The following is a 14321-nucleotide window of genomic DNA, read 5'->3' on the forward strand; positions in this document are numbered from 1 at the left end:
TAAAAGTGAAAGCAGAAACTGGAGGAGCTTTTGGCATCTGTCGCTGCGTTAACAGCACATTCTCTTATAGACGAGAGATTAATCTGCCTCAATAAAAGCTGATGACGATATATTAATATGTCCTAATAGTGATTTAATAATACTAGCCTGATAATAATAATGATAATTTAATACATTAATGGGAAAACGAGCCATTTATTGTCTTGATATCATCAAAGGCCTCACCCATCAGCAATATCTCTGACAATCGTCAATACACAATAGTGTGTGTGTGTGTGTGTGTGTGTGTACTTGGACAACTATTTTTGTGAGGATCAGTTTGAGTTTTAGACCATTGGAGTGAGGACATTTTGGCCGGTCCTTTTTCACATTTTCTGAGACCCTTTAAAGGCCGGTTTGAGGATCAAGACTTGGTTTTAGGAAGAAGGTTATAATGAGGTTAAGGGGAGGTTTAGGGTCAGGGGTCGGGTTAGGCACTTAGTTGTGATGGGTAAGGTTAGGGTAAACTGCTAGAGATTGCATTGTGTCAATGAATGTCCTCATAAAGATAGATGTACAAGAATGCGTGTGTGTGTGTTTGTATAATTCTGCAATATATAGTTTTAAATGCATTAAATTGAAACATTTGTACATTTATAAACATTTCTAGTGAAGTAATCAACTATGAAATAACTATCACATCAACTAGCAGTTCTGTTAAGGGCTGATGTTCAATGGTATAGCATCTAAAATACTAATTAAATGGGTAATTTTGAGAGTGCTGTTCATTTTCTCATGCAACTCGCCGTTAGCATGCTGTGTGGCGTCTCACGTTCTGAACAGACTCTGTGTGTTTCCTGCAGTGTAAGATACTGGAGCAGCGAGTGGAGCAGGGGATGGTGTTCACAGAGTACGAGCAGGTGCACAAGAAGCGTCCCAACTGTGAGTGCACGATCGCTCAGATGCCCGAGAACAGCGACAGGAACCGCTTCCAGGATGTCCTGCCCTACGACGACACGCGCGTGGAGCTGGTGCCCACCAAAGAGAACAACACGGGCTACATCAACGCCTCACACATCAGGGTGAGCTGTCCATCTGTGCACATTCAATCGTGCATGGACATTATGCATTGATGCTTCAGGACATTGTATTTCATTTTAAGAGTTCAACCCTGCTGATTTCATAATAATTTGTATAATATAAACCATAATGCTGCGTTCACACCAAACGCGAATAGAGCGTTTATAGTCTATCGCGTCTAGTTTGACGCTTGAACATTTTGAATGCATTCGCGCATCCAAAGCGAAATGGACGCGCGTAAAAAGCAAGCATTTGAAGCGAAATTAACAAGCATCCGAGGCTAAATCCGCTTCTTCTGGGAGGTAGCTTCTTCAAGTGCTAGGCTGTGGTCTGTTTGCAAGAATGGCTGCGAAATTTAAAAATACTACTGTTATTGAGTCACAAAATGTAGTTTTAAAGGACAAGTTCGGTATTTTACACTTAAAGCCCTGTTTACAGATCGTATCTGATGAAATAGAACGGTTAAGATAAAAATTTGGACACATGCTCCTGTCCCGAGAATTTTAGGTTTATTTTGCTTTCCCCCCCCACCTCCACAATGGTTGTCTATGTGCGCTGGAAGATTCCTTCCTAAAAACACATTAAACTTTCGTTTACAAAGACGTGAAACTCACCGAGTGGTCAGGGGTGTTCACTGATACGGTCCCAAAAAAAATCGCTGAAAAAGATGCTTTCCAACAGGTTTTATCGTAGTTTTTGTCCAACTCCATTGACATGTATTGAATGTGCTGTTTGAGGTACGGTATTACTCCGCCGCTTCTTCTGTGTATTCAATGAAATGCCAGCGGTTTGCTTGCAATTGGCAAAGGTGCATTATCGCCACCAGCTGGGCTGGAGTGTCTATTATTCAAGCTCTCAACGGAAGAATCACGGGTGTGACGCGTTTGGCAAAATAGGTCCACAAAAGCGAAATAAACCTAAAATTCTCGGGACAGGAGCATGTGTCCAAATTTTAATCGTAACCGTTCTATTTCATCAGATACGATCTGTAAACAGGGCTTTAAGTGTAAAATACCGAACTTGTCCTTTAAGAGTTGTTCAGTCGAGAATGTAGTTGTTAAAAGCTCAAATCTGTGGTTTATTTATAAAGATAGCGCCTATTTAAAAAAATGTGATCTGACGTTTTCGGAGTTGTGAGATCCAGGTGATCACCGGGCGCTCAACGCTCATGTAACCCGCTGGAGCAGCCTTACCTCGGCTAGTCCTTCTGACGTTTGCCGCTGGTAAACGAGAAATGTTTAAATACATTAATGACTCGTTATAACGTAGGTCAAACGACTTCTTTAATTATGTGAGTTTTTCTTCATCTCGTTCAGAAATGTACAACTGCAAGTGTTCAGTGTCACATTCATAGTTAACATATAGCTGAACAATGTCATTCCTTCTTTCACGCAGGCATTTAGTCATATTACAAAATAATTTGAGGCCAAACATTTAAAATGACATTATAAACCGAAAAGCGGGCCTTCCCCCGTTTATCACGTCACATCACCACGTGACCGCAGCAAGCAGGCTCCTGATTGGTTAACGCGGCGCGAATTGACGCAAAAGTAAAAAAAATTCAACTCGGGCATCAGGCGCGTGAATGCTCAAAGCACCACTCGTGCGTATCGCGCCAGATGCTCAATTCGCCTCATTTGCTCAAACTGGACGCGCGAATGAGGCAAATTTGCTTCTACCGCACCGCGCTAAACGCCTCATTTGCGCCGCAGGACCTCCAGACGTACGTAAACGCGTCTTTACATTGACTTAACATTGAAATCACTCGCGCCAGATGCTCTATTCGCGTTTGGTGTGAACGCAGCATAATACTAGAGATCTTAATGACATACTAGTGCCACTGCCAACCATAGACATCATATAGATAGACGCCCTATCGACCGCTACTGCCTACTGGCGCGGTCGAGCCGTGGGGCCGCCATCTTAGACCGGTCACCCGCTCCACTCAGTGTAATCTGTATGGCCGGTGCAATGAGCTATCAGCGCATTTAATTAATCATACCTCACTGAATACCGAACTGATTTTCACGCAGGGTTTTTTTCTGCAACAGTCATTCATGTAGCTATGATACAGGACACATGGTTCGGCGTATTTTAATATTCATAGTAGGCTTAACAGTAATATAATATTCTAAGTGATCAAAACACAAAACGGACAACACTTTACCTCCTTTAGTCTTATGAGCATTCAAAACTTTATGGCGATCATCAGGCATATAACAGTTATGAATGTTAAAATTCTACATTTCTATTGTAAATGACCTGAAATAGCTTAGATTGCTAAATTATGCATGTATTTTTATGCATGCACTTAAAGGCCATAAAGTGCTTGGACCCCAATAACTGATGCTTGCAGCTATATTTTATTTATGTATTCTGTTTTATTTATGTGTTGATTTATATCAGATTAATCAGCCTTGTGATTTCTGCCGCTGTGTCTACCAGGTTACGGTCCGAGGTAAAGAGTGGAGTTATATCGCATCTCAGGGTCCGCTTTCCAGCACCTGCCAAGACTTCTGGCAAATGGTTTGGGAACAAGGAGTCGCCATCATCGGCATGGTCACAGCAGAGGAGGTGAACATTAAAACATATCTCTGCATGCACGGAAAGGAAATGTGGTTGTTATTACTTTAGGGCTGGGTTCTGACACAAATTTCATGATTTGATTTTGATTCATAAGATTGTGATTTGTTTCAATTCCAATCCTGATTTGATTAGATCTAGATTCATCAAAAAAAATATATATATACGGATCGAATACTTCTCTGTAGTATATATAATTCGATATATAATATCGAATTATATATTTCTTTGTACCTGTATACATATCATTATAAAAATATAATGATATACATTTATCAAATGCTCCTCTCTAGACTTAGCTGACTATCGAGGTTATGGACATTGAATGGCTTTCCTGCATTAAATGTACATTACGTGACATTGTTCTAAAGCTGATCTATCCTTTCCTCGGTTGAAACACATGATTACATGAGACGACTAAAAAATTTACATATCACATCACAGCGCTTTTTGCAGTTTATTGGATGACAGGTTCTACAATTTACAAATAATGTTTGTTCACGGCATTGACTAAAATAACGTTTCTTGGGATTTTTGGTTCATCAAAATGAGAATCGATTAGAATTAAGCCCTATACTCTTCAAACTGATGTGTTTCGCCTTATTAAAGGGGTGGTTGATTATGATTTCCCTTTTCTAACTGTAGTTAGTGTGTAATGTTGCTGTTTGATCATAAACAACATCTGCAAAGTTACAACGCTCAAAGTTCAGAGCAAAGGGAGATATTTGCTTTTACAGAAATCGCTTTTTAAGGACTACAACAAACGGCTGGTAGGAACTACACGACATTCCTCCCGGGTTAGTGACATCACCAACCCTAAAATTTACATAAACCCCGCCCCCTGAACACGATTTATAGATTATCATGACAGAATATGTTAATCAATGACTTGAAGATAACTACACATAATCTACATAAATTCATCAACTAACCATTCAGAAATGTCCTGTTGCTTCTACATGTTGTCGCTTCTTCTCGAGTCTCTCCATCATTGTCTGACTCCGGTTTGAACATAAAAGGCTAAAAGTTTTTGAAATTTTCAGTGTATGTGTGAGGTAAAAGGACACGAGCTGTGCGGGAGCAGCAGCTCATTTGGATTTAAAGGGACATTCAAAATGGTGTGTTTTTGCTCATCCTCAAAAAGTGACAATTTTAACATGCTATATAACAATATCTGTGGGGTATTTTGAGCTAAAACTTCACACACACACTCTGGAGACATCAGAGACTTATTTTACATCTTGTGGATAGGGCATTATACCCCCCCTTTAAATCTTTGCATCCTCAAACTGGCTTGTTTTGTTTCCTGACCTGCAGGAAGGAGGTCGTGAGAAGAGTTTCCGCTATTGGCCTCGTCTGGGTTCCCGCCACAACACTGTTACTTATGGACGATTTAAGATCACCACACGCTTCCGCACGGACTCGGGGTGCTACGCCACAACGGGCCTGAAGATCAAACACCTCCTCACGGGACAGGAGCGGACCGTCTGGCACCTGCAGTACACAGACTGGCCCGATCACGGCTGCCCCGAGGACTTTAAAGGGTTTCTTTGTACGTATAACACGGATAACAAGCTTTCTTTAGATCAAGCATCACTGCTTTTGGCACTCAAGACCTCACAGGTGGTGTTAGTATCTGCAAATGAGTTTGTTTGTAGTTTTCATATTCATATTGTCTGGACAAATATATTGACATTTCTCTGTTAGTAAGCCAGAAAGTAAAGTGAAAGTATTCTCTTAAATTGTTTAACGTGCTTCTGTAAGCAGTGTTGCAATAGGAGAATGTCACAAAAACACCTCAGGGTCATATTTCCGATTCCCGAAAATCTGATTGTATTGAGAAAAATATGAATATATGCACAAGAATGCGTGTAAAAAATATTGTATATAAAATGATAAATGTTTCGTTCTAATATTATAATTAGGGATGCACCGAATCCAGATTTTTGGGGTTCGGCCGAATACCGAATCCACTGGTTAAGATTCTGCCGAAACCGAATACTAGGGCTGTCACTTTTGTGAAAAAATCCTGTTCGATTTTTGAGACATAAGTGTTCATTGAATCGATTGTAAAATCGATTTTCCATGTCTAAAGACGTTTCCATTTTCCAACCAAATATAGGCAAATCCACGGACAACTAACAGGCATTAGGACGAGCGTAAAGAGGGCGCTTGAGATGCGCACAAGTCAGCAATATTTCTGATGATTTATTGGCGTGAAGTTTCGTGCACAATGACAAACAGGAGTGCAACATTCAGGGATTGAAATTAACACCCGCCAATCCGCCAAATGCGGGTAAAAATGAACTTTGGTGGGTAACGCTGTCAAATCACGAGCCAATTTGGCGTGTTTCTATGTTTACTCACTTTGCTGGGGAAGTTCGTGTAGCCAAATCTGCGCGGATTTAGTGCAAATATGCAACTCGTGAGTCATCATGATATATTAAATACAGCGTATTGCGCAGAATCTGCGCATTTCTGGCATACTTGAACACACACGTCACTAAGCAACAAACAACGGTGCGCTTGCTCACTTGCATTGAAGTAATAGCGAATATTAAAAAGCATTTGGTTAACAGAAAAAACATTGTTATTTTCCAACATCCTACATGTTCTGTGTATTGTATTGATCTGTCCACCTAAAACAACTTTTTTGGTAAAAAAAAAGAAAAAGGCCTTTAAAATCGATTCCCTATTTTCATTTTCGAATCTTGGGTTGGTTGTTCCGATCGATTGTGCAATCGGTTTTCGAACGTAAAGTGACAGCCCTACCGAATACCGAATCCTACTCCCATCCTCTGTCCATTAACATAGCAAACACATAGTAAACACATAGACGTCCACAGCAGTGAATTTTTCATTTTATTATATTTTAACTGTAAAATAAAAAATAAAATAAAAGAATAAGCAACATTATGCATTTTAACAGCGGTGATGTTGTATATTGTTTAGGGTCCTTGCCACCACGAGACAAATCGTCATTGCAAATTGAACATGTAGCTCGACTTGAATCGCCTTCTTTTGACTGAAAGTACTGCCGAACAACACTTTTTCAGATGACGTGCTTTCTTTAGATCAAACATCACTGCTTTTGGCACTCAAAATATATGTACATATGTAATATATGTTAGTAAGCCAGGAAGAAAAGTGAAAGTATTCTCTTAAATTGTTTAACATGCTTCTGTAAGCAGTGTTGCAATAGGAGAATGTCACAAAAACACCTCAGGGTCATATTTCACGTTCCCGAAAATCTGATTGTATTAAGAAAAATATATATGCACAAATGTGTGTAAAAAATATTTTATAAAAAATTATTCGTTATAATATTATAATACATAAGTTATATATATATATACATATAATAATATAATTATTTATATATATAAAAACACACACAATCATGTATATATTTAAGAAAAATTGGTTATATTTATATATAAAATATTTATTTATAATATAATTTATATAAATGTATATACAGTATATAAATGCAATTATTCCTTAAATATAAACATGAATGTGTGTGTATTTATACATAATAATTCTACACAGTACACACACATATATTATGTAAACACAAACTTTTATTTTGGATGTGATTAATCACGATTAATCTTTTGACAGCCCTAATATATATATTGTGTGTGTGTGTGTGTGTGTGTGTGTGTGAAATTATTCATGTTATATAGTCTTTATAGTTTTAAGGTCATAAATATGTCTTGGCACAATGCATAACATTAATGTCTCAACATCTTATTGCATAGGCTTTATTTTCTTGGTGCACACAATATAATTTCACATTTTTGTGTGAAATATGAGCTTTATTCTTAAGATCATCCTAACAGTGTTAGTCAGTGGCATCATAATGATTGAAGAAACGTTGTTGTGGTGATGTTTATCATGCATGACTTTAAGCTGCGTAACTGTTCTTGTCTGGCGTGGCTCTTTAAAACTGCTCTATTTCTGTGTCTCAGCGTACTTGGAGGAGATCCAGTCCGTGAGGCGACACACAAACAGCTCCAGCGACCCAAAGAACACAAACCTGCCGGTTCTGGTGCACTGCAGTGCAGGGGTGGGACGCACTGGTGTGGTCATTCTGTCTGAGATCATGATCGCTTGTCTGGAACATAATGAGGTACATATGTCCTGTGCTTACAGTGGCGTGAAGGCGTTACAGAATTAGAGCATTTCAGGGCAACATGGTCACGGTTATCGGGTCATCAGGGCAGAAAGAAATGCTACACTTCTGCGTCAGCTTACAAAACACATGCTAGGAATAGAGATGACGGCATTCTCTGCAGATCTAGGCATGTGGCCGGACAGGTTTGTGCTACAGTCACGGTTTACGGCACGTGATTTAATATGGCGAAAGTACAGACTGGTGCTGTTGTGTAACCTGGGGACAATAGAGAGCCTAAGCCCCGCCCCTTCCGGTTGACCACCATGGGACCTTATTTCGGAAAAATATTATATGGTAGTCAATGGCGAGAGACAACAAATATTTGTATTAACTCAAAAAAATGTAAGGCAACAAGGTAACTTGCTTTTTTAAAAGTTAAACTAACATTTATTTATTTATTTTTTACAGTGTAGGGATCATAAATATAGTTTATAGGATTGCACTGTAATCCTGTCAAATTTAATATTATGTTGATGGTGTATATCACAAGTTGATTTCTTTTGCTGGAAATTCAACAGAAAAAAATCTATATTTAAAAAAAAAAGATTGTTTTTGAAAAATGCATGGATTTACAAATCAAATAAAATATTTATTATTAAATTATTTAAGAATGTATTAAAATGAATATGTATATACATTAATTAATCAATCAATCCATCTGATATCAGTGCAAAATTGGCTTCATAATATGAAACGCTTGACTTTTTTTATGCTGTTATATTTTAATTATTATAATTTAATATTAATTGTTGTTTAATTAATTTTTTTTAGTTTTGTACCTTTTTATATACAATATTTTAATCTTTCTTATGTCAATTATTTGTAGCAACTGAATGAATCGGTCTGATATCAGTTCAAAAACAGATTTATAAAACCTAATTAAACCTAAATGCATAAAAAAATATATATTATTTTACTTTAATATTAAATGTTATAATTAAATTAATATAGTTTAATATATATTTCTATATTTTATTTATATGTATCGTTTTAATTTTTTTATTCATTTACTTTTTATATATTGATCCATTAATACTAACACTTTCTTTTCTTTTGTCTTCTCTTCTATATACAATATTTTAATTTTTTTTGTCAATGATTTGTTTCAAATCAAATAAATCAAAAGTAATCATCTAATATCAGTGCAAATACAGATTAATGTTACAAGACACGAGTTCAAAACTAAAGTTATTAATATTTAATAATTTCCTAAATTATTCTAATATTAAATGTTATTTAAGTAGATGTTATTTAATGAAATGTAATTATATATCTTTTACTATTAATTGTATTCGTTTGTTACAAGAAAAAATTGTTTTGTATTTGTGCCTTTTTATATATAATTTGTATGTACAGCCCTTTGAATTTCCATTGTGTATGACTTTTATTTATATATATATATATATATATATATACACACATGCATGTATATATTTAAGAATTTGTATTTATTTATATATAAAATAGTTCTATTTATACATAATATAAATCATATAAAAATATATATGCAGTATATAAATGCAAATATTTCTCAAATATATACATGCATGTGTGTGTATTTATATATAAAAAATAATTATACACAATACACACACATATATTATGTAAACACAAACTTTTATTTTGGATTCGATTAATCGCGATTAATCGTTTACAGCCCTACACATATATATATACATATGCATTGCTTTGCCTATTTATCTAATATTATAGAACATGGTTGAGATTCAGAATGTAAAACTGAGGTGTGCCGTTGTTCCCGAACAGATGCTGGACGTCCCGACTGTTCTGACTTTGCTGCGACAGCAACGCATGATGATGGTGCAGACGCTCTCTCAGTACACCTTCATCTACAAAGTGCTCATTCAGTTCCTGAGAAACTCCAGACTGATCTGAGACCAGCGCTGGCCTCTCACGACCTCTCAGTCCGCCGGAGCCGCGAGCGCATCGGACCGGCGCCGGCGCGGCTTGGCTTCCTCACAGTATTAGTGACGGGGCGAGTATGAAGGATGCTGCGCCGCGCTCTCTTTATCCAGTATTATTCACAGATTTCCCTGTGGGCTTTTACACGTGATCGCGGACGTCAGTCCCAGCACTTTTATTTTTGCTGTACATAGACGCGAATGACGCAGCTCTGTTATTTAATATGATGCGCTGAACTGCAGTGGTTCTTTTATACCCGGTTCCTCGTGGATTTTTACTAGTTTACGCATGAAGGTTTAGCACGCCAAAACCGAAAACGGCAGACGCGGCGTTTAAAGACGTGTGTGGATTTCACTTCAGTAGAAAATGATCGGGTGAATCTCACGAAAAGCCCCCAAAAAATATTAATATGATGGACAATGTGTTCAATTTTCATGAAAGTAAAGGCAAAATGTACACAAAAAAAAGTGCTTTTCTATATGCTGAATAAAACGACTCTTTTCATGAGATTCACCCTGTTGCATCATGGGATGGATGTTACAGGACTCCAGGAGTTCCACGTCCAGTGTTAAAGCTGTATCTTGAGATTATGTCTTGAGCGTGTGACTCTACGAATGAGTTTCACGGATCAAACGCGCATCTCGAGTCTGAACGCAGCCAAAGACGGGAGGGTTTATTTTCTGTCCGCAGGCGCAACCTATAAATAATTTACAGTATGTATTACAAGTGTATATGAAAACTCTCAAATGTATTCTACGTATCATAATCAGAAAGGCTTTCTCTTTGCATTAGGGATATTTTAGTAATTTTTCAGCTCTTTTCAGCAAACCAGCATTCAATAACCCGACGCACCAAAGAGCGTCACAGACTTGACGTATGGATTGGAGTGAACAATAGTGTTGGGTATATTGTTAAAGGGTTAGTTCACCCAAAAATGAAAATAATGTAATTAATGACTCACCCTCATGTCGTTCTAAGCCCGTAAGACCTCCGTTCATCTTCCGAACACAGTTTAAGATATTTTAGATTTAGTCCGAGAGCTTTCTGTCCCTCCATTGAAAATGTATGAACGGTATACTGTCCATGTCCATAAAGGTAATAAAGACATCATCAAAGTAGTCCATGTGACATCAGTGGGTTAGTTAGAAGTTTTTGAAGCATCGAAAATACATTTTTGTCCAAAAATAACACAAAATAAAAATTGTATTCTCTCCCGGGTCTGTTGTGAATCTGCGTTCACGACTCCACAGTGACACCGCTGACGTAAGACGCTGATGACGTGTCATCTGGTGCGCCCGAGCTTCGTTTACAGTCTGAGGGAGACGCACGATGTAAACAAAACAATCTTCGCAAACATGTCTAAGGATTTCGACACGGAGGAAGACTTTTTTTTGCCCATCCATATTTATTTGAATCCGAATACACGGACGAGATAACACGTCAGCAGCGTCACTGCGGAGTCGTGAACGCAGATTGACAACAGACCCGGGAGAGAATACAATGCTGAATAAAGTCGTAGTTTTTGTTATTTTTGGACAAAAATGTATTTTCGATGCTTCAAAAAATGTCTAACTAACCCACTGATGTCACATGGACTACTTTGATGATGTTTATATTACCTTTATGGACATGGACAGTATATACCGTACACACATTTTCAATGGAGGGACAGAAAGCTCTCGGACTAAATCTAAAATATCTTAAACTGTGTCCCGAAGATGAACGGAGGTCTTACGGGCTTAGAACGACATGAGGGTGAGTCATTAATGACATTATTTTCATTTTTGGGTGAACTAACTCTTTAACGGTTCGTGACCTCACTAACTTACACACACCAGCTATGATGGTTTACCAAAGAATTTTCAGCATTCTCTTATCTTAAAGTCTTAAAACACTGTGAAACTGCGTTAACCAAGCACAATGTGCCATATCAAATCATTTAGGCCCTTGGCGTTTTAATTCACATTGCAATCAGGTCTTATACTCTTTCATTATTATAGCAACGCTGTTTGATGCGACTCTCCACCGTAATGGTGCTGTTACACACCCACAGTGTCCCGGTCAATGCTAAGACGTCATGTGAGGCGATAGATTCATTATGACAGTCATTTACAGTTTATTGAAAGTATCACTTTTTTTTTCTTTTCTTTTTTCATGGGTGAATTTCACAGAAAATATCCAGGTCATATTTCACTTCACAAACAAAAGTAAAAAAAAAATTTTTTTTTAAATTAATTTAAGTGCAATTGAAAGTATTTGTTGTGCTAATTTTAATTTATTGTGTCCTGGTGAATTTTTCACATGAGTAAAATGTGTAATTATGAAAGGTTTAATTGTCCCAAAATAGGCTTTATTTTTCATGCAAAATATAAAATAATTATAATAATATTGTTTTTTTCTTTCGATTTTTGGCCTGAAATATGACCTGAAATTCACTCTAAAGCTCTGAATGGTGCGTAAAACAACAGCAATGTCCTTTTTTTCTTTCTTTCTTTTTTTTTGTGAAGTACAATCACTTTTTACACATTATATTGTGCATCTGAATTCTGAATATCACTTCAAATCGTGAATGAACTAATACGTTTAACAGTTCAGCTGATCTGAACACATCTGCACGATGGCTTGAATCCGCAGTTATCCGTCAGTACTATACGAGTAGTGTATACTCGGACTATATGAGAAAATCATGCAAGTGTTTTGAGTAAATGGTTACAAAAGCACAATGTCTGTCTCAGAACCTTTTCATAATTCATGTTGAGTTGTATTGCTCTAGATGTAGGCGATGTTGGACGTTTGCTCGTGTTTAGTATGTGCGCGGCCCGTGATCGGTGTTCTTCTGAACTGGAAAACGGGAGATTCAAGACAATTTATGAACAAAGCTGAAAACTGGACTGTTAAAGCCCTCCCCAGAGCTGCTTTATGGAGTACATGTATATTAATAGCACATACTGTTTATATGGCTGATTTTAAGTGTTATTAACTTTTAACCATATTAAACTTGCCGCCATCATCATGAGTGTGTGTTCTGATGATGTACAGCTGTCAGAAGAGCTAAATTATATCCCTTTGTAAACAACTATATTTTTCATTCAGAAAATAAATATTTTAAGTTGTTAAAGCAATGCTTTGTCTCTCTATCTTATTTTACATTGGGTTTGAAGAGCATAAATAGTTTTTCTTTCTAAAGTACAGAATGTTATTTTCATATTATTTACATGCTATTATGAAAATTAAATTAATTTTATGTGCTTTTGTCATTTTTACTAGTTTTTTGTGGTTTAAAAAAAATCTATATTGCCTTATTTTTAAGTTTTAGTAATTTTAGTACGTAAATTAAAATAAAAAATGTTGCCTTGGTGTAAGTTTTATTATTATGAATTATTTTATAACACTGCAGAAAAGTACTGTGGTATTACCACCTAACTCCATCACTTTACCATGGTACTACTGTACTTTGTTTTATAAGGGAAGTTTGTCAATGCATTAACGTCAAGTTAATTTGTTGTTGAGAATTCTTGTATTACTAAAAATGTGTCCGCAAATGCAGGTAAAAGTTTCTACAAAGTCCTTAAGTTTAAAACGGACCTTTTCTGGGAACTAAGACTTTTTATTGTGTAAATAATGCATGTATGTACAATGTATCCCATCAGCCACAAGAGGGCTCTGTTTTATGTGATGGTTTTGTGGATGCATTAAAATAATCTTGTTGAAAAAAAACTTGGAAAGGTATTACGTGAATTGTAATGCTGTCTCAGTAGTTCTGAAATGGTTTCGGTCATTAAATGTTTAGACATTACCTGTCATCAGTGCAACAAACTTTATCCTTCCCACCTCTTGATAAATGTTTCATCAATATGTTGATTTATCTCTCTCGTCAAGTAATATTGTTATTATTACACGTCCAAAGAGTTGAAAAAACACAGTGAAGAATAAAAACGGGACAATTATTGTTTTCCTTGCAACTCATTTGTTGCAGACTATATGCACACAGACTATGATGTACGCAGCGTGCACACGGATTTCAGTGATTATACTAAACTAACAACTTAAACGGTTTATTCTGTCTATGTGATTTGTATTTGAATTCATTTATTTTAAAAGGGACAACATTACTTAACGAGCACTCAAGTCCATCATGTAAATGTGCCAGATTTAAATACATATATTTATGAATAATCTCTATTTATGTGAGCTCAGGTGCTTTGTAGATGACATTAAAGTCCACACATGATATCAAAATTGACCATATTTACTTTGTTTGCCTAAATTGATCGATTTGTGGTGAACAATTCATCCATGCAAGTCAATCCACACAAAAAAAATTTTTGGCTTCGTAATCTTTAATCAAAATCTGAAAATGCCCCTCGCCTCTGCATTGGAGGAGCTTCCCTGATGACGTCGGTTTGATGGTTTCGGTGTCTGCTTAACATCCGTAACCACGCTCCTCCAACTGACAGTAGACCGGCTGAATGAAACACCTACTTTTCTAGATCCAATCAGGTGCTAGTTGGGGAAAAAAGCCACGCCCACTATTTTTCCTCATTTAGTATTCCGTTTCTCTCGGAAATACGTCACA

General features: G+C 36.7%; 1 protein-coding gene across 2 annotated transcripts in view; it reads left to right on the forward strand.

Moving 5' to 3' along the window:
* ptpn21 (protein tyrosine phosphatase non-receptor type 21) overlaps nucleotides 1-12865 on the forward strand; it is a 42737-nt gene extending 29872 nt beyond the window's left edge. For both annotated transcript variants that reach the window (XM_079632349.1, XM_079632348.1), the window contains 6 exons: nucleotides 843-1061; nucleotides 3505-3633; nucleotides 4960-5194; nucleotides 7617-7777; nucleotides 9590-10690; nucleotides 11500-12865. In XM_079632349.1, the coding sequence (XP_079488475.1) occupies nucleotides 843-1061; nucleotides 3505-3633; nucleotides 4960-5194; nucleotides 7617-7777; nucleotides 9590-9718 (873 nt within the window). In that variant the 3' untranslated portion in view covers nucleotides 9719-10690; nucleotides 11500-12865. The remainder of the gene's footprint in view (nucleotides 1-842; nucleotides 1062-3504; nucleotides 3634-4959; nucleotides 5195-7616; nucleotides 7778-9589; nucleotides 10691-11499) is intronic.
* Nucleotides 12866-14321: the final 1456 nt, after the last annotated feature.

Source organism: Phoxinus phoxinus (assembly GCF_949152265.1).
Source record: "Phoxinus phoxinus genome assembly, chromosome: 13".
Taxonomy (NCBI): domain Eukaryota; kingdom Metazoa; phylum Chordata; class Actinopteri; order Cypriniformes; family Leuciscidae; genus Phoxinus; species Phoxinus phoxinus.